This window comes from Coenobita brevimanus, chromosome 110, assembly GCF_032717465.1.
Source record: "Coenobita brevimanus isolate Jiangsu-jjx chromosome 110, ASM3271746v2, whole genome shotgun sequence".
NCBI lineage: Eukaryota > Metazoa > Arthropoda > Malacostraca > Decapoda > Coenobitidae > Coenobita > Coenobita brevimanus.
Genome location: NC_137063.1, coordinates 38211882 through 38233916, shown reverse-complemented (window position 1 = coordinate 38233916; position 22035 = coordinate 38211882). Strand labels below are relative to the sequence as shown.

At 40.7% G+C, this 22035-nt stretch overlaps 1 protein-coding gene across 2 annotated transcripts in view; it reads right to left on the bottom strand.

Annotated features, from left to right (window-relative positions):
- Positions 1–22035, bottom strand: part of LOC145417448 (kinesin-II 95 kDa subunit-like) — a 52424-nt gene that overhangs the window by 5492 nt on the left and 24897 nt on the right. Inside the window, exons 7-16 of one of the 2 annotated variants that reach the window (XM_080286140.1) lie at positions 21815–21977; positions 21140–21272; positions 20608–20798; positions 20035–20223; positions 15891–16088; positions 12486–12713; positions 6490–6591; positions 5932–6054; positions 4589–4797; positions 2388–2466 (exon numbers count right to left, since the gene is read on the bottom strand). In XM_080286140.1, coding sequence (XP_080142266.1) covers positions 2388–2466; positions 4589–4797; positions 5932–6054; positions 6490–6591; positions 12486–12713; positions 15891–16088; positions 20035–20223; positions 20608–20798; positions 21140–21272; positions 21815–21977 — 1615 coding nt within the window. The remainder of the gene's footprint in view (positions 1–2387; positions 2467–4588; positions 4798–5931; positions 6055–6489; positions 6592–12485; positions 12714–15890; positions 16089–20034; positions 20224–20607; positions 20799–21139; positions 21273–21814; positions 21978–22035) is intronic. The other variant, XM_080286139.1, reaches the window with a different exon arrangement.

The window sequence follows — 22035 nt, the reverse complement described above, 5'->3', positions numbered from 1 at the left end:
CTTTGGAAGTAACCAAAAGTAGCACGGAGCCATGTCTGGTGAGTAGGGAGCCTGCTGGACCTGAGGATGTTGTGCTTGGCCAAAAACTCCTGAATCAGTTGAGAAGAATGGGCAGGGGCATTTGTCAAAGTGCAGCTTCCAACTCAACACTTCCAAATGTCTGGTCTTTCACCAAAATGCATCATGAAGACGACGGATAACGTTGAGGTATAAATGTTTGTTGATAGTCTGACCTTCTAGTGTGTATTCATGATAGACAATGCCACAGTAGTAAAAAAAAAAGAAAAAAAAGTCAACATGCACTTCACCTTGCTGCGGACCTGTCATGCTTTTTTGGCCGAGGAGACCCTGCATGCTTCCACTGGGATGACTGTGCTTTGGTTTCTGGATCATACCCTTCCACCTACGTCTCATCTCAGTGATAACAGTCTTCAGAATGTCTGGATCGCAACTTGAACACTCCAACATATCTTGTGCAACATTCATCCGCAGAGCTTGTTGTTCACATAAAAGGAGCTTTGGAATAAACTTGGCGACAACTCTTCACATGCCCAAATCAGCTGTTAAAATATTGTGTGCTGATCCATCACTGATTCCAATATCATTAGTAATTTCACTGATAGTCAACCAACGATTTCCCATGACCAAATCGCAGACTTTCTTCACATTTTTAGCACTCCTGCTTGTTGATGGCCTCCCAGGATGTAGATCATTCTCAACTGACATTCAGCCATTTTTGAAGCAGCTGTACCACTCTTTTATTTGTGTTACCACCATGGCTCCAATTCCCTCAACTTGCTGGATCTTCTTGATAGTTTCAACTTGGGTATCACCTAGTTTTTGGTAAATTTGATGCCGTAGCTTTGACCAACTTTTTTGACCATCATGACACATGCAGGAATGCAATGAATGTAAGTGCATGACCATGAACACAGATTGGCTAACAGTCATTGTGTCACTTGTGGTGGCTGGCGTGTGCATGATGGTCCTGCATTGTGCTACACAAAACCCCGCCCCTATCCTCCAACTACTTAGTGGACAAAAAAAGAAGAAAAAAAAAAGAAAAAAAGTCAGACACTTTCTGAACAGACCTTGTACCTGTTTGTAAAATATATGAAGAAAAATTAGGGGTTCTTTAACCCAGGCTGAGTGTTTAAGTTGCCTATCATTTGTCACTGCTGTTGTAACTGTCACCTCACTGTATGGATTTAAGGTGCTGACTCTATCCTGTGTCTATTATTCCTGAAGATGCCAGCTTTGGCAAAACATAAAATAAACTGGACCCTAGTTCTGCACTTGGTGTTTTGATGAACAAACTGTTACAGCCAATGCTGGATTCAGTCCCCTCCTATCTCCAGAATGGAGGATGATGGGCTGCCCAAGGGCAACTTCAGCCAGTTCACTGAGTTGACATTCAGATGAGTCTGGGGCCACCATAACAGTCATGAAAGGTCTTTCCAAAACTGAATGATGTCATCTATGAGTAGTGAGAATAAACCAAAACTTAAAACATCTGAACCGGGGAATTCAGTTGCTCAGTAGGCAACAGACACACCAAAATGAAAAAAGTTATCCTGTATATTTACTACTAGGCCTCTGAAACATCCCTGCCCTAGGGTGAGGAAGGCACGGGATGGCACTGTAGCAGAGCAGTTAGGAAGCAATGAAGGGATAGTTTGACGTGTGGGACAACCACAGGGGTATTTTGAAAACTTTGCGCCAAAATTCACATATCTTTTCTTTTTTTTCCCCCACTTTTCTTTTTTTTCCCCTACCCCAATCATCTGAAAATCTTTTCTGCCTTGTCCATTATTCTGTAATTTTTCTTACATTAAATATCTTCCACGCCATTCTTTTCCATTTTCTTTTATTTCAATTCCTTCTCTACTACTATTTTTCAAAACTCATTTTCATATCCCTTCCTTTCCAGTCTCATTTACTTTGATTCCCTTTTCTGAAAATTCTTCCTACTTCATCATCTTCCAATCCTTTACTTTCTGCCTTCCTCTGATTCCCTCCTCACTTTTTTTTTCCTACCTCAATGATCTTCTAATCCCTTCCTTTCAAAATCTGCTATCTTCATAAAATGCTCATTTCTCCTATTTTGCACTCTCTTGACAAACTCACCTTGAATAATTGTCTTATATAGTAAAAATGAAATTCTATTCAAGAATTTTTCTGAATAATAATAATAATAATAATAATAAAATAAAAACATTAATGGCCATAAATTTTTTGATGGGCAAATATTGGCGCCAAGTTGTCAATACATATCCCATATGCTGCTGTTAGGAACACATCAGGTTAGCTTCAAAGGCACTGTGAGACTGTACAACTTCCAATTCCCAGCTTGGTTAAGAAACAATAATTTTAAGAACTTATAATACCTCAGGAATGATTGTATTCATGGTCTGTTTGTAATTTTTTATAACAGCACCAATCTCATCATTAGGACATGAGGACAACCTGAAAATGTTGGAAAAAATGTCAACCCACTCAAAAAAAAAAATAATAATAATAATAATAATAATTTTGGAAACAGATGTGGCAGATTAAACTGAAAACTTTAGTGCCATACAGCTCAACAACAGGGGGGACGAATCAGGGATATTAACTGCTCAAATAAATCTGTCACTTATTGTATGCCTATTTAAATCACTTGTCAGAACATCACACCAATGGCTGGGGCATTTGCAGTTCATAAGTGTTTCAGAACTACTGAAAGCTGCTAGGGATGGAGCATTTAGGAACTGAAAACAACTACAGTAACTTCAAGACTACGATGACAACCAAAGAAGAATTAATATCTAAAACAAAAATTACTTATAAAATGTGATACAGAAAAAAAATAATAATAATACATAAATAAAGCATATAATGCAGTCCCTTCATACCATCATACAGCAGAGGTTTTAAGAACATTTATCTTAACATAGGTGTTACAGTCTTTTTACATGCAACAATAAAAGTGCATGGGGAAAATGCAAATATGATCCAATAATAACACTGCTGTATTGCAGCAAAACTGAAGTGACTCAATTGTCAAAACCTGTAAGAGATATTCCAACTGGTCAGTACAGTAAATAATTCACGTTTATATCTCCAAGCACGGGAAAAAATACAACAATCAGAATACTACATTACACTGTCCTCCAATACTCTTTGTCTAACAGAGTAAATTATTTAACAAATTACTCAAACAGTGATATTTCAATCTGGATGAAATACTGGAAAGGAAATCAGGATGGAATACTGGAGAGGACAGAATATATGATAAATATATAGTCACATGTAATACACACACCTCCATGGAATACAAAAATGCACATTGTTCATAACAGTCTAGGGAATGTAGCTACAAAATTACAACAGAAGGCTTCATACTTAACCAATAACACTGTCTATTACAAAAGAGGAACTTTGTAATGAATGGCATAGGTAGTGCTAAAGTTTTCTTGGCATGAAATTTCTTTTGTTTATAAAGTAGTTAATTACCACTGTTAGCAAATAGACCACTTTCTTAACCATGAAAGACAGTACAGTGACCCACCAAATGGATAAAATACAGTTAATAATCCAAGGAACACCAAACAAACATCCCAAGGCATACCATAACTTAATCATCCAAAAAGTCTGAAGAGATGTTCAGTCAACTAGAGAAAAGAAGCACCCACTTCAATCATTAAAGAGCAGTCTGTTGCATGTCTTCACCTAAAGATCGTCAGTACAAAATATCTAGATATCCATCCATACATAATTATATCAGTTATCCTACCAAAACATTTCTGTTGGGCCTCCTCACTGACATACATAAAAGCCTCTAATCACATTTAACCAAAATCTACTATTAATGTCAAGACAGAGTTGTTCTTTAGGACAAAAACATGACAAATACAACAGTGAAAACAGCTGTCTGTTTCACAAAGTCATAGCACTGCATACAGAGGGAGTAAATGGAGGAAAATGGAAAAGATGCACTGTTAATGCAAGGGTTATGCAAATGGAAAACTCTGGAATGGTCTTTCCCACTGTCTATGACCTCCAAGACGCCCGGGTTTCAGTAAATGAACAGATCCTGATTTTAACTTTGTTTCCATTCAACTTTCTTCAGAACGTAAAGTTTTGCAGACTCTCAGCCTTTAAGTTCCTCCTCTTTGTTATGGTTTAAAAAAAAATGAAGGAGAGACAAGTTCTGTGAAAACAGGTTGTGTTCTTCATTAATTTTTAGCTCTGATTCCCCAACATGAGGGATATGATAATGAATAGATACTGGCCTAAATCTAAAGGCATTCAAAAGTGACTAAGGTTCTGCAGGAGTTCTCATTTGGTCCCAGAACTAATGGACATTCACTTAATAAACATGGAACACTTTCATTCAAGCAAGTAAGGCTACTGGACTGCAATCATGCCTCAAAAAAATATTTTTATCCCAACAACAGACCAAATCAGGAACAGCTTGGTGGAACTCCACATACTCAACTACTAGTATTTCAAGAGATGGTTGTCAGTCATAATATAATACCAGTACCAGACATACAAAACACATGCATACTCCTGCAAATTATATAAAATGTTCAAGAGTACTCACTTGCCCTTCAGCCTCTCCTTGCGTGCTGCCCTAACTGCTGGCTGGCCATGGGTAAGTGTGGCAAGAGAGGCATCAATGCTGAGATCTCCATCAAGAGGTGTGAGTGCAGCCTCCAGTGCAGCTGCTACTCGAGGTGCCACTGTTGGACCTTCCCAGTCTCGGGTGGTACGCACAGGGGGATCTGCCTCCACCGCCATGATATTCTCGCCCTGAAGAATGTGTTATTAGCTTAGGCTAAGATAAACTTACAATACAGTGGCTCATGCTTTAAGGTTTGAGAAATACTTGTGCCTCAGGAAATCCAGTACACTATTTTGTCAACAGAAAACAATTATATACTGTACCTGAAGTGGAAAGATTTCATAACTACAAATCAAAAACAGCTTCCAGTATGTAAAAAAAAGAGAAGCTGTACTCACAAACACATCTTTTATGGGTATCTGATAATTTTACAATGTATGGCATTCAAAACGGCACACAATTTCCACTGGCTTTTTATCTTCATGTAGGTTTAATATCTTTTAATCACCACTATCACTTGTACCCCTAAAGTGAAGTACATACACCTTGGCATGAAATTTTTTTATTCTTTCATATCCCTGACTAAAGACTGTTGATATCCCCGGGAAAAAGAGAAAGATTATTACCCATGCACCTCCAGGACTCTAAATGTTATAAAATCTTTAATATCCTTATTTCCTACTAAAAAATGGGGTGGGTAGAATCCAGATCTAGGGTGAGTAAAGAGCTAAATCTGAACTTGCCACACAATGCTCCATTAAGTAAGCCATATATCTGTTCACTCATACAAACCTTCAAAATTCTCAGCTACACCCAACAGCTATCTCTTCCAAGCCATCTACAGGCGGCTGTCTCATGATGATGATGATGAATATAATGGCATGGATGATGATGATAATTATAATGGCAAGGATGATGATGATGATGATGATGATGATGAGAGATGATTATTTTAATGGCACAAATGATGATGATGATGAGAGATGATTATTTTAATGGCACAAATGATGATGATGATGATGATGATGATGATGATGATGATGATGACGAGTACCTCCTGGGGTCAGTGGTAGCAATCTTCCAAAAAAAGACCTGAATGTTGAGTGAAGGATGCACGTCCCATTTAGCACTGCCCTATGCTGCTAACTTCACCTACCTCTATGCTTCCATATCATAGTTCTGGATCCTACCCTCACTGCTGAAACAGCTTGGGGAAAACTGGGTTAGGATGATGGTGTGTACAGTAATAGATAATTCTCTTTTTCACCATAAACTGGGCTAAAATAATGGCTGATAATGAATAATCCTACTGCAGTATTTACCTTATATCTGGGGTTGTGGTGGAGGGCTGCCTGAGTACGAGCATACTCAGAGGTAGGGCGACGTGAAGCAGATGATACCGGGCGTTTTAACGTACCACCTGTCTGACGTACAATAGGACGCACCTAGACAAAACATGTGGAAAGTCATCTTTATATGAAAAACACTGAATAATTTGTACTTCCTGTGCATGAAAATACTTTCTACATATTTACCATTGATCAAATTACAACTCAATGATTTACAATCTGAAAAGTGTTTCCCTTTTCCTCCTTGTTAAAAAAAATTTTATTATGAATCACAGATTCATATCCACAAATAAATCCACCTCAAGACCTGGACGAAGTTTCACATGCCTTTCAATGTCCATTTGTGACTACTTACTACGTTAAATTAAGAATACTGTACAGCAATTATAAATATGAAGTTGGTTTGATTTTGGACCATTACAGTATATGACAACACTCACCCCTAGCTGGGTAGAAATATGCATGGTCCCAAGAATGTTGATTAATTATGTAAATATCTGCATAATAATACACTATGAGCTTAAACCTCACCTTCCAAACATCTTCATCTTCATCAAAGTACGCACGGGACAAGATCTTCCTTTTTTCTTCAGGTGAGATGAAATTTTCAATGATGAGAGCCCTTAATTTCAACTCCCTAGGGAAAATTAAGAGTAACCAATCAGCATTTCAATTAACTGTAGAAACTGGAATAAGCTGTTTATAAATATGGCCATTAATATGGTTTCAAATTTTCAGCTGCCAGATATTAGCCTAACACAATACTGTACTACAGTATTACTGTAGCTTATACAGTAGTTTGATAACTAATCCAAAATAAATCCTAAATGGTGTACATGCAATGTGATATGCCTGCATAATAAATTTTAAGGATCTCAGGTCATACCAAAATAATTATATATACTTTACTCTGGCTGGTGTTGTTATCAGTGTCACTAGACACTCTATGTAGGAATGGCTCCATAAACCTTAACAACAGAATCCTTCATAACTCCCAAACACGGAGGCATTATATTTTTTTAAGCACCTAGCTTTAATCCTCACACTTCTCTGCACATAAAGCATCTCCTAAAGTAGCTAAAACATAATGCTAACATGCTAAAACACAATCAACAATAATCCTCATTTCTCAATATTTCTTTCTGAGACCCCCCCAGGTCTAAAATGGCAAAATTGATCATCCTGGTTTTTCACAAGGGGGTTCCATTCCCCAATGGGTTGGATGCACATCAGATGTTACCTCCAGAACATCACACATAATAGGTTGGGAATAGCTTTTATAGTTTTGATCTGCTTAGAGAAATCTTTGTTGAAGGATAAATAGTGACCAAATGATGAAGTGTTTCAAATTCTCGATCAATCAGTTAAAAATTTGGGTCACAGGACAATGTTTAACTTTTTGCCCAAGTACTTATTCAGTTGGATTAACCTTGATGGAACAACTTAGGGATAGTAAATGATTAACCCTTTAACCGCAGGTGTCATTCCAGAATGACATTGACAAAACTGGACCAAACCACAGGTGTCATTCTGGAATTATCGTGAATATTTTGAACACCGCGCGTTTTCCCGGCGCGCAAAGTGTCTCACGCAAGAGTAGCTGTCGAGTTCTTTCACGCCAGCCATCCCACACCTCCCTCCTCCAACCCTGAGGGGGCCCCCCCTACCCCTGCCCTGACCCGCATCAGTCAGTATCTGTCCAGCTCTGTGCGTGATAATGGCGCTCCGTCCCGACTCATCGTCGCTCGCTTCCTCCTCTAAAATGATTAGTGCTAATGTTCCCTCTACCTCTACACCGGTAAAGGAACTGCCGACGGCGAGGCAGAAGGGGTTGAGCACTCCTGAAATTAGAACTGAGCTGGACAAAACAGTAAGTACTACTCTTGATTGTGGCAGTGAAAGTGACACACTCACAGCAAGCAGTGACGATTTGGCAGTGATTGGTGGTGAACCATTTTCCATTGATAGTGACAGTGATGAAAGTGAACGTGTTGTTTCCCCCCCACCACCCCCAACTTACTCTGGGAAAGGAAAGGCTCCTATGGGCAAATCTGGTATTGCACATGGGAAGGGAGTGAAGCGCAGGCTCACGTCTCCCACACCAGGCCCTAGTAAGCATTTCCCATCAATTTCCCGTTCCCCTAGCCCTATTGCCCTCACATCATCATCATCATCTGCCGTGCCCTCTCCTCAGTCTACACCATCTGAGGAGTACGAATTCCCAAAGCCTGCAAAGCGAGGGAAGGCAGGTCGTGCAGGCCGTGCAGGCAGGGCAGGCAGGCCTAGAACAAAGGGGATGCGTGGCAGTTGGAGGGCAAAGCTGGGCGATAAGCGAGGAGATAAGCGAGGTGATAAGCGGGGTAGAAAGGGTCAAGTTTCACCACGCACCAGGTCAGAAACCCCCCCGCCTGCCCCTCGCTCAGCTCCCTCACCCTCGCCACCCCCCCACTCACCCCCCTCCCTGTTGCCTCCTGCCTCACCCCCCTCCCGCTCGCCTCCTGCCTCACCTCCTGCCTCACCCATTGCCTCACCCATTGCCTCCACCTCAGCTCCTTCTCACGGGGAAACGAGTGCAATGCAACCTGCCACTGCCACTGAACCACGCACAGGGAAAGTGGATGCATTTGTTTGGTCTGACGGTGCAGATTTTCAGCCACACAATCCACCGTTTGATATGACAAATGCTGGAATACAGCCTGCCTTCCCATGCAATGCAGGAGATGACTTTGTTGACTACTTCCTGGCCTTCATGGATGATGAAATCGTGCAGCATGTCAGCGATGAGACCAATAGGTATGCAGCTCAGTGTGCAGCAGAAGGGCTGGGACCTATTGGCTCACCAAAGCAAGTGTCGTGGTTGCCTGTCGGAATCAGAGAGCTGTATGTGTTTTTTGCCCTAATGTTTCTGATGCCCCATATAAAGAGACATGAGTTGGAGGAGTACTGGCTCGTGGATGACATTACTACTATCCCAATATTCGGGAAGTATATGTCACGGGATCGGTTCCGACAGCTGCTTGGATACCTGCACTTCGCTGACAATGCAAACACGTCCCAAACTGACCCTTTGTGGAAAGTGAGGGATTTTCTCAACAGGATTAGGGATCGATTTATGCGATTTTTCCGGCCTATGCAGAAAGTCGTCATAGACGAATCCCTGGTATTGTTCAGAGGACGTCTCAAATTCATGCAGTACATCCCCAGTAAACACCACCGCTTTGGGATAAAGTTCTTTGTGCTGTGTGACTGAGACGGGGTATATCCTGGATTTTGCAATCTACTCGGCTAGTACAATGGATGTGAACAGGAAAGACCCCCTTGGCTTCTCTGGCTCCATTGTAAAAGTGCTGATGGAGAGGTATTTTGGTGGTAATCATGTGCTGTACACAGACAATTACTACACAGCACCGAAACTCTCCAAATACCTTGCTGAACACGGCATTGGCACTGTTGGCACTGTACGGAGCTATAGGAAAGAGTGGCCAAGTTTCCCCGAAGCATCATCATCATCCAAGGGAGATGTTCACCTGAAGAAGTCAGACAAGCTTCTTGCGATCAGGTGGCATGACAAGAAGGTCGTGAATATGATCAGCACCATCCACAAGGGGGAATTGCAGAGAACTGGGAAGGTCAGCTACAGGACGGGAGAGCCAATCATGAAGCCTGATGCCGTCATTGATTACAATGTCAATATGAGACTTGTTGATAAGTCTGATATGATGATTGGCGAAATCGACTGTCTCAGGAGAAACACCCAATGGTACAGGAAGGCTTGCCTGCACATGCTCGATATGTGCATACTCAACGCCTTCATTCTCTACAAGACACAAGTCGGGGGCATAAGGCAACCATCACTGAGACAGTTTTCCAAGACTGTCGTGCATCAGCTACTTGCATGATTTGGTCAGGTGACGGCATTGATCCCGAGGCGACACTCTGACACACAACCTGACCGTCTTGAGTGCCGCAATTACATGAGCCGGCACCAGCTTGTGAAATTGCCTCTTACAGCAGGCGGCAGGTTGTCACAGGGCCGCTGCAGAGTATGTTCTAACACCACACGGAGGCCTAGGACGAGAAAAATGAGCACACACCAGTGCCTGGAATGCCAAGTCGCTCTATGTGTAACTCCGTGCTTTGCCGAGTACCATTCTCTGAGTAAATACTGAAAGTGACAGTGATATATAGTGATGCGACAGTGACGTGCTTTGCCAATAATTGTATAATGGATAATGTAGTAATAAGGGATATTTTGCCTAGAAAAAATTGTAAATATTGGCCAGTATAATAAGTGATATTGTAATAAGAGAATCTGCGGCACTTGTGTAATTCTGTGATGCGCCAGTGACGCAATATAGTAATAAGTGCAGTGTAAATATAATGTATATTGCCCAGATTATATGTAAAATAATATTAGAAGTTAGAAAGAATGAAAAGATCGCATGAAATGTCAGTGAGCGGGTGCCGCCGCAGTGAAGTGAGGCACAGCCGCAGTGAAAAGCGGGCGCAGCCGCAGGGAAGTGCCTTTTACCTACCTCAGTGAACACAGAGTGGGTGTTTATCGTATGTACAGTGTTCATATATGTTTATATTACTATTATGAGAGAGTGGTTGGCATTTGGTACTGGTGTGTGGGGCGTAAAATAGTTATTTCACACCCCTCACTTCTAACGGCTCTCCCCGTCCTGTGAAAGTCAACAAAGTCATGAAACCTACATCAATGGAAAGCTGAAGGTTAGTACTTTCTATTGGTACCTTATTTTTTTCTCTAGCTTTATTCTGTGCAGAGTTATTAAGGTTTAAAGGTTTGTTTACATTTGGCTGAAACCCCCGCGGGAGAGGACAGTCAGACCAAAACAATACCCGCCGTTATTATTAAATTTTGAGAACATGACAAAGGTCAAGGTCACAGAGCAAAGCAAAATTAAATGCTATTTACCCAGTTTGAACCAAACTAAGACGATGAGTTAATGGTCATGCGAGGATGAAGTGTTTCAAGTATGAGAACACTCAGTCAAAGGGCAGGGTCACAGAGCTGGGTCAAATGTTTTGTCAGAGACCAACCACAAGGCATGGGTGTTGCACTCTCTCAGTGTTCCTACTTGTTATAAATTTCTTCATAAAACTTTATTCAGCTTTAGAAACATTTTGACCTGGACAGAGTTAGTTAGAGCCATCATTAATCCTGTCACTACTATGGCTCTCTTAGGTTAAGAAACTTATAAAAACCTTAGTAGCTTTCATACATACAGGCATTTTTTAAAAATCAGTAAACAAGGATAATGAGCATTTGATTAAATATATAAAGATGTAGCAATGGCTGTGTTACAAAAACCATTCAAACTACTGTAGCTTGACGCAGTAAAACAGCATGGACTCCCATCCCTACATTTCTTTACAACTCCAGTACATGCCATTACAATGTAGCATAAGTACACCCAAAAAGTACTGTGATAACTGTACACCTATTAACTAACCATGCAGTTAAAAAAAAAAAATGTGATGGGATTACTGTACATGTCATTTTACTCCCTCAACCTTGTTCCAATGTTTTTTGGTGCATTACCATCCCCACATCTCCAAACATATTATCCTTTTTTTTTTTATACTTCCTTTATTCAGATTAACAAGGCACCTTATACTTTAAGAGTTAAAAACTAAACTTAACTTCTGAGTGTATGATCATGTCAATGCTTTACATCTGAGCGTATGATCGTGTCAATGCTCTATCTAAATATGGTACTGTAATGATATTTGTCTAGTGTTGTTGGGAAAAATACTTTGCTGGTACGTGATAGGACAATAAGTTCATGAGTGCAACATAAGTCTTTGTTATATATTTTCTTTTATGCTCTTTTGTTGCGTTTAAGTCCACAATAAATTACAAAAACATTGCCACTTAAGATTTCATTGATATCTATTAGGCTGATTTGCCTGGTCCCTAATTTGCAGAACCAAATGGAAGCCAAAGTTTTGATATTTTGGAACACATCTCTGACATTACAAGAGCTACCGTACCTATACTAAACTGATGGAAGGTGGCTGGCTTTTACCAGATGTCAGTGATTCACAGTGGTTGGTGGGGGTGCCCATCATCACTCATCCAATGTAGTGATGACTTTAGGTGACTATACCAAGTGACAAGACTAATGGTTTCTTGCAATCCAAGCAACCATTTAAACTGCTACATGGTAACCATAATCAAATAACTGGGTGAGTTGGTGTCATTACGGTGCCTCGGCTAAGTGGATGGAGAGAGGCAAATGCAGCATCGATCAGGGAATCAAATCTCCACAATGTTTTCCACACCTCACTATGGCGAAGTATGTTCTTCTGAAAGGGGACACTGATTCTCTGCATGGGACAGCCCTGCAGAGGGGGGGGGGGTTCCTGTCTGTGGTTGATGGGTCTGCTTGGCCAAACAGACTGGGGTTACATTACTATTACCAGTGCTTCATAAGACAGCTGCCCAGCCACAAAAAATCCCTGAAGAAAAGTATAACCATGCCTGTTTGTACAGACTGTACTTGCCTGGTAAGCACATCCTGAGTGTGCTGCAAGTCAACACGATCTCGACAAAACTCATCATGTAAGTCTCCCATCTCCTGCTTGACTGACTGTAGCTTAGCAAACAGTTTCTTCAGTTTCCGTGTCTTTGCTTCAACCTCTGCCTGAAGCGATGAAAACGTGGAAGCAATTTCACATGATGACTCTTCCTCTTTCTCCAGTCGCTGTAGCATCTCCCGCTCTCGTTTCTGTTGAAGACAGATATTACCATTAGCCCTTTCAATGTGGTCAGGTGTTATTGATTTCTTCTTACTACCTGCAGATGAATTTATTTAGCTTTTAGGCAACCACTTGCAATAAATGGATATATGAAGGTTATTTCTATTCTCTCCACTTGGATAAGTTTCTCTGAAGCTGAATGACAATCTGGATTGGAAAATACTATAAGTCTCTAGACTGAAGGGATTAAAGTGCCACTCCAAGACAGTAGCTATCTATCTATCTATTGCCAGATGCCTTAATCCCGAGTGGGGTGGCCACAAACAAATCACCTCCATGTTGCCCTGTCAAATGCCATTTCACTGCACTGCTCCCAGATCACACACCCCTCTCTCATATACTTCTCCACTCCATCCCCCCATCTCATCCTTGGCCTTCCCTCCTTTCCACCTCACTCACATACACTCTCCTCGCCAGTCTCTTGCCTTCCATCCTCTCCACGTGGCCAAACCACCTCAATGTATTTCTCCTAATGCTTTCTATCACATCCACATCCACACCACAATGCTCCTTCATTTCCTCATATGTCAGTCTGTCTCTCCATGTGATTCCACATGCTCCACTCAAATAACTCATTTCCATTGCTCTCACTCTTGACTGGTGTCCCTCCAACAAGGCCAAAGCTTCACTTCTATACGTTAGAGCTGGTATCACAATACTGTGATGCAGTGATCTTTTTATTTCCATGCTCAATTCCCTGATTCTTATCACTGCTTTCAAAAAGCCAGCAACTTTTCTTCCTTGTTTTACCCCTTCAAGCAATTCACCCTCTAAACTTCCATCCTTACTCATCACACTACCCAAGTACTTAAATGCACTCACATTTTCCACTTCCTCCTCATCCAACATCTTTGTACAATCAGTGACTTCACTTTTTTCAAAGACTATAACTTTACTCTTCCTGACATTCACCTTTAGATTCCGTTTTTTACACACTCTCCTAAACTCATTCACCAAGCCTTGCAGCTCTCCTTCATCTTCATATAACAACACAGTATCATCTGCAAACACCAGTACAGGGAGTTTCCAAACACTGACCTCTCTCATTAAGGTCGCTCCAAAATCCACTGCCCTAACTTGTACCTCTTTAATAACCCCATCCATATACAGACTGAACAACCATGGAGACATAACACATCCTTGTTTCAATCCAACCTTCAAATATAAAAATTCACTCAGTTCACTGTCCACAAGCACTGCACCCTTAGCACCCTCATACATACTCTTCATGGCATTCAATAACTTCCCTTTTGCTCCATATATCTTAATAGTTTCCACATTCCTTGTCTATCCACCCTCTCATATGCTTTCTCCAAATCCATGAAGGCTACATACAAATTCTTTCCCTTCTCTAGAAGCTTTTCCACTAAAGACCTAAGAATGACTATTTGATCTATACCTCTTCCCTTCCTAAAGCCCTCCTGGTCTTCTCAAACTAAATCTTCTATTAATCCCCTAACTCTGTCAATAAGTGTCCTACTGTACAGTTTTCCTATTACACTAAGGAGACAAATGCCCTTATGATTACCACACACTTCTTTTTCCCCTTTCCCTTTGTACAGGGGAATAATCATACCTGACTTCCACTCCTCTGGTACTCTGCCTTTCTCCCAGGCCAATCTGCACATCTCCCACATCCATTCTACTATCTCTACCCCATGCTTCAGCTTTCCACCACACACTCCATCAATTCCTGGGGCTTTCCCCATTTTGACTTTCTTCATTGCTTCCACAACTTCCATCCTACTGATTTCTTCCTCTCTTCTTGCCTCCTTCCTTCTCCTAGGCATTCCCCAGTCACTTATATTTGCATTTCTTTCATTCTCTATATTCAACAATTCCTTAAAATGTTCTCTCCATATGCTCACTTTTTCTCCCTTCTCCACTAGCTATATACCATTTTTACCTTTCACTCGCTGACTAACTTCTTTATCAACCTGTCTAACTATCTACCTCTTTCCACAACATTTTCTTACATTCCCTCCACTTTACACTCAAATTCCTTCCAAAGTCCTCATCCACTCTCTTCTTACTCTCCCTAATAAATATTTTCATAAAAGAAAGAATGGATTTTACTGAGCTGAGTTGTGGTTTCAAACTGAAAGAAAAACAGTATTTATCGACATATTGATACATATTAATTATACTTTCATGAACACTAATGCTCAAATTACTGTACGACAGAAACCAGACACTTCATAAACATAAATAGTGTTAAGATGGCATCATGGAACAAAGTATCATAAGTTTTTGTAAGGAAGGGGTTGTTCGTTTTCTTCGCTTGTACCGTTCTTTTACATAAAAGAAAAAAAATCAATGCCTGATGAACAGTACTGAATAAAAAAACTGAAAGGCAAGTGAAGATTTAAGTGAAAACTACTCATATAATGCAGCCTTTCTGCATTCTTGGTCAAGACAAACTTTTTTTTTTTCTCAAAACTGCCCTTCCAGAATTAGGGGGAATCTTTCACAATGTAGTGTCTTACATGTAAAATATGGTGTGGTATATCCCATCTCCTCCTCAATACATTTCACATCGTTTTTCCTCCTGTGTGCAAAACACTTGACAACACATCTGTTCCCCTCACCACCACCACCACCACCAGCACCAAGCAGTGGTTTCATGATACAGGTGGTGGAACTCAAGGACATGGCAGATTAATGCCACTAACCACAGGGGATTATCAATAAATTCTCTTACTACTCTCTGTTGTGTTTATTACCCCTAACATCTTCAGTTTCATTTCTATTACTCATGCCTCACCTCTCTCTCTCTCTCTCTCTCCTCACACTTGGTTAGGTCTGCCTTCCCTCTTACTATCTGCCTTGCATACCTGCCTTGTCCTGCCTAACTCTGCCTCCGGCGGTCGAGTGTACAATGTACAGTACAATACAGTGACATTTTATTATGCTTATTACAGTACTTATGGGTGTTTTTCTATGTTGGAACAGTTACGCAGTACAAGGTTTTATATGGGGTTTGACACCCTGGGGGGGGGGGAATTTGGGGATACTACATCACTATCCAGCAGTACGTCACTTTTTGGCGCTCCCTTGGCTGCTATACACTAAGAAACTGAGAATTTACTGTACAGTACTTGTTATACACAAACTAGCAAAAATGAAAGAAGGGATGTAAACCTTACCTTCTGCTCCATCAGCTCCTGAGTGCGGAGTTGAAGTGCCCGTTGTTGTTCATTGGTGTGGTCAATAATGTTTTTGCCTCCACACAACAGCTTGGACTCCATGGTTTGTATGCGGCTCATCAACTTCTCCTGTACCTCTCTTGACTGATTCAACTCAGCCTCCTTTTTCTTCAGCTCTGCGAGGTACTGCTGCTTCTCCTAGATAAGCAGCATAAATGAGGGCAGGTACAGGCAAGTCTTGTAGTCTATACTGCACTGTTAATCACATCATTACAAAATCATCTACTACACCAACACACATGTACACAAGCATGCACACATGTGCATGCATGTGCACACACACACACACACACACACACACACACACACACACACACACACACACATACACATTCAGAAATCATTACAAGGATGTCATTTTTACCTGACTCTTGCTATTACCAGGCAATACTAAACAACTCTGGAAGCAGCCTTATTTAATTTAGGAAAGTCCCTAAGCAGCAGAGTAAATGAGGGCTATATCTCTCCCCTCCAGTTCACAACAATCTCTTCTAAACAAAACTATATACTCTGGTGACTGTTGTTGTGAAACCTGTGTCTGCCTGGCCAGAGATCCACTGAAGGGTCATTTGGTGGCTGCTCAAATAAATACATAGCACATTCATGGATTAAAGTGGCTAATATTATCATTTCAGTTTATATTTTCATTATCTGTATCACGGTTCTTCAGTTACTCTTTCTGAAAGTCCAGTTACACTACCATTCTGTGCAGCAGAAGTCCAAATGCAAGCTTATACAAGGTGTCCCATGACCTGATACACTAAGACCCCATCCACATGAGCCTGAAACAAGTTTTGAAGCATGTTCGAAACATTGCTTCGGACATGTTTCCTTACGTGTTCAAAATACAGGGTATCTCATTTGGACATTCAAACCCGAAAACTTGTTTCGAGACATGCTATCATCACTGATGTGGACACTTCCTGCTGGGAACAGGTTTGGGGATAAACAGCTGACAAGAAAAAAACATAGTGAGAGGACGTTAATGGCGTCCTGGTATGGAATGGACAAGGGAACTAATATTGTGTCTAACAGACGCTTACCGCCATGTTTGCAGCACTGTGACGTTTTTTAGTCCAGAAAGTTTACGAACATGTTTGTGGATGTTTGGAAGCATGTATCTAGCATGTTGCTGACATATTCCATGCATTGTCTTGGGCAATGTTTAAGGTACCGTGTGGATGGGGCTTAACTTCAAGGGGTCATTCTTGTGCTAAATTGAGAGAGAGAGAGAGAGAGATGTAGGGGAGTAGGATCTCACTGCTATCTGCAACATCCCTGGGTAGCAGATAAGAGAATGCCTGGTAGACATACGAGGTACTGTCTTGGACGGTGTGGATCATGGGATCCCCTACAGATAGATATGACTCCATCAAATGTACTGATTAAGGTGGGGGGGGAGGACCTCACCAGAAAATGTGACAGTGAGGTGAGATTATCTGCCACAATCCTCCCAACCAAACATGAATTCTACTGTTAATGATTTTATGGCGTATCTGTTGGACCATCATCTACTAAAGGTCTAATCACACTATGTCATGTGCTTACGGGAAGTGTGCCACTGAAACTGAGCAGGCACTGTCCCAGCAAATCAGAAACCGAGACTTTAAACAAATTGAAATCCATGAAAATCTACACATACAATGTAAGAAGCCTTGCAAAATATTACGAACTTGATAGCTTAATGACTGAATTAGAAAACATTAGTGGGAATATTATAGTTTTGAGAAAGATCCACAGAAAATGAAAAAAAATAAAAAATAAAAAATGAAAATAATTCAGCTCCAAGAAAGCAATCACCTATTTTACTAAAAAGGAAGCTACAGTAATATGCAAGTTAGTGGTGCAGGATTTCTAATTAATAGAAATCTTCTCTGCATTTCCTTTACACATCTACCTCTAGTATTCTATTACTGCTGTGAGGTACTTAAACTTTTTTTTTTTTTTTTTTCTTTTTTTTTTTTTCTTTTTTTCTTTTAAACACCATGTCCCCCTTCTTTGATAAGGGCTAAGGCATTGTCCTCAGGTAGAGGGCTTAGGTTTTGAAACACGTAGCACTTTATGACCAGATGCCCTTCCTCACGTCAACAAACGACTCTTTGGTGGACTCAAACCTCTGACCCTTCGGCCAGAGCGGAACACTCTTCCACTAATTTATGTTTCCCTCTGTTGATGACCATCCATCATCCAATCCTACATTGCCCCATGAGAAGCGTAGGAGCCCGGGGCTAGGCAAGTTGGTCCTGACATTTAAGATGAGAGTGACCAGCGTCACTAATCCCTGAGTGGCATTACGTGAACAATAACCCCAACCACCCCTTGGATATAAACCTTCACCAGCTCAATCCAATTGGAGTGCCATAATTACCCATTAAACCACCACGCGCCATAATTTGGTTATATGGTCACCACCCAACGTGGTAAATGGATGACCATAATACAGCATAAGTCACTTTCTCTAGCAACATCCATCACTTAACTCTTTAATCTATGCCAGCTTTCAAAGAGAATCCTTTAGACATCAGACATTCATAAAACTCTAAACCTGTGGACAAAGCCCCAAGTCACTACAAGCAAGCAGCAACGTATCATACTCTAATGTAAGTATTTATCATTTTTCCATTGCTTTTCCCTTCACCATTCATCACAAGGTCTATGTACGATTCAATATTTTCAGTATGCAGTGATTCCTTTATTCCTGAATAATTCAAAACCAGGCAAGAGCCTGGGCCTAAGTTTGCTGGATTAAAGATATTTCACTTTATCACTATTTAAATATGATAGCAGATTAAACTATTTGCCTTCATGAATGTCTGGAGCATATCTGTAAAGGAAACCCAACCCAAACACTAATTAAATGAGAACAAGAATCACAGATTTCTGTATGTGTTTACGTCATTTCATATTGTTTATACAGGTTCCAATGTGCTTGCATCTGTCAGCCTTGGTCACCTAATAGTGGCTCTCCACACTGCTCAATCTCTGATAGCCTCCCTATATTCAGTCCCTTATCCCTCAGGTCAAACTCTATGACCGACGTCCCAGGTCTTTCTCAGTCTGCCTCTCACAATCCTACCCCCGACGTTCACACTTCTCACCTTCCACACCTAACTGTAATCCTCCATCCTCTCAAAAAACCCAAACCATTTCAATCTACCACTCCTCATGGCACCAATACACTCCAGTCCCATGTTTCTCCTAGGCCCCTCCCCCCTCCCCCAGGCCTCGTATTCATGGACACACTAGACATCCATCTGATCAATGTCATTTCTGTAGGTTTGAGTCTTTGAACATCCTCTTCCTTTACTGCCCCAGTCTCACAATCATACAGGATTACACTCCTAACACATATCATATACAAAGATCGCTTAGCACACAAGGAGTATGCTCTCAAATGTCAGGAAAGGCAACAGTTCCCTGAATTGGCAATAACAATTCAAAAGATGTAGATTAAAAAGGTAATTAGGCTATTGCTTAAAAATCACGATACCTGTAGCTCCACTACCTTTATACAAGTTTTTACAGATTTGATGATCTAGAGTTTGGGCACTCCAATTAGCAGTGACCTATTAGGGTCTACTTCTGAGGGGTTGCTGGGGCTTATTGCTCACACAATGCAGATCAGGGCTGAGCAACCAGTCACCCTCACCTTAATGGTTTGGAGTGAGTAGCCAAGCCCCGGACCCCTTTGCTCCAGCCGGGCAATAATGAATTGGATAATGGAAGATAAATAAAATAATAAAATCTTCCTTATACACTTAACCCCCTGGCAGCATATAGCATTCTGGAAATGCCGATCAGTGGATTGTCTTAATTTCCAGAAGAGCTGCATGAAATATTGTGAACATCTTGGTCATTTTCACACCTACTTATGCCTGATGACTGAGTTGCGAATCATCAGTGTGGAGTGTAAACTTTGTCTGACTAAACTGTTATCATGTTTGGCTAGGTATAAATGGGTCAAAACACGTGATGAAAACACGATTATTTTACCCAGTTTTCCAGCACCACGGACACATGAAATGTTTAAGGCTGCCACAGCCTAGGGTTTGAGCTCTGTCCTTGTGCAGCATGTGCAACCCACCTCTTCAATCATGTGTTGGTCGTTGAGAATGCGGTTCTTCTCTTCATTCAGGTCTTGCTGCTGCTGTATGATGGTGTCTGGGTCAACACCTTCCTCCTCTTCTTCCTCCTCTGTTTCCTCATCACCCTCAGCTCCTTCAACTTGTTTATTTTTCTTTTTCTTCTTTCCACCTTTTTGAGTCAACTGAGCCTGTAGAAACAAATATAACTTCTTTACTACTTCTAAGTGCAGTTTCCATAATAAACAAGCTTAGTTTCGGCTTCTAAATAACAATCAAGACACATCGCTAAATGAAAAAAAAAAAAAAAAATCCAGCATCTTTTATTTACTTGGGAACAAAATCTGTTCCCTCAGTGTAAAAGCAAACGCTCACCATAAGACTGTAACAGTGAAAATCAGGACACCCTTACCAGAAATCCCTCAGTATGGTACTAAACTAGGCCATTCAACAGACAGAATATTCATATTTAATTAAAAGCATCATCATCTTAATAAAGTTTCCCACAGCTGCTTGTCTGTTCATTTTACCTATTTATTTCTGTTGTACATATACGATTATACACTAGTACTCACCTTAAGTCTAGCAAGCTCTTGCTGATATTCCCTAAGAATTGCATCTTTAGGATCCTCATTGACTTTAGGCTTATTCTTGATGTTCTTGGCTCGGTTGGCATAACGCAGAGTTGTAATGGTCTCATCATAGTTGTAACTTGCTGGACCAATGTTTGCCACCATAATGGTTTTTGAGTTGCCACCCAGGGAATCTGTGTGGGATCAGTCAAAAATCATTCTTACCCAAACCTCTTCCCCCCCCCCCCCAGAAATCAAGGAAAGAAAAAGTATGAAAAGGGGAAACTATCAATGGCACACCCTTTGAGAAGGGCCAGACACCCTTTTACACATCATTCAATCCCTAAAATCCTGGCTCCACCACACAGATCTCACCATTCACATTTTTTTGTTTCTTCTGAAACACACCTCACATACTTAAATAACTTATAAATATTCAATCACTTTGCTATTTTCAGATGTGAGGAACCTAAATACTGTAATGCTACAAGAAAGAAGGAAGAATTAAGATGTCATTGTAAACATTGGGTCTGACCTTGCAAAAGACGGGTAAGCTTGGAATCTCTGTACGGAATGTGTGTGCTCTTCCCATCCACCAGCGCAGATATGACATTGCCCAGGGCAGACAGGGAGAGGTTGATCTTGGTTGCCTCCTTTAACCGGTCACCCTGGAAACATGTACAGATAGTTTAGCTCCTTCCTGTTTCTACTGCTTTTGTACCTTTTCAGTTAACAGAGGCTTCTGATTTTACTGCAAGTTCTTGCTCATGCTGGTATACTGTATATCATGTAAACTTAAAAATTTTATTTACTACTGCCAATATTTATCACAGGAATATGGTCACTCTGCAAATCAACTGTTTGTGCCAAGTGTAAAGTGTATTCAAAGAGGTAAAAAAAAAAATAATAATAAAAATAAAATAAATAAATTGTAAACTTGTCTCATGTCTACAAACCTGAAATTTCAACTCATATCCTCATTTTCTTCAGTGTACATAAAGCTCATTCCTATCCTTGAAAATCATCTAGTATGGTAAGCCACAAAAACACTGCCTATAATTATTTTTGCCATTAGTTTTACAAACATAACAAACATACTACTTATTTTCAAAGTCTTATGATCGAAATATCAATGATTAAAGGATATTTTTTAAAAAATTTTCATTAAAGTTTATACAGATACTATCTGACAACTATAAAAGTTGCTCACAGAAGTGCCTGTTTTGGACTGCCGTTCTGAACCAGCCAGATCGACCAGGTTTAGCTTGCCAACTCTGATATGACTACGTCCTTTTTCATCCATGTCACTGCACTCAATGGTGATGATGAAGATGGCATGTGACCGTGAGCTGTGTAGGTTCATATTGGTAGACCTAGAAGACACAGGTTAAATTGATTAGACAGCTGACAGAGAAGTGTGAAAAGGTTGCT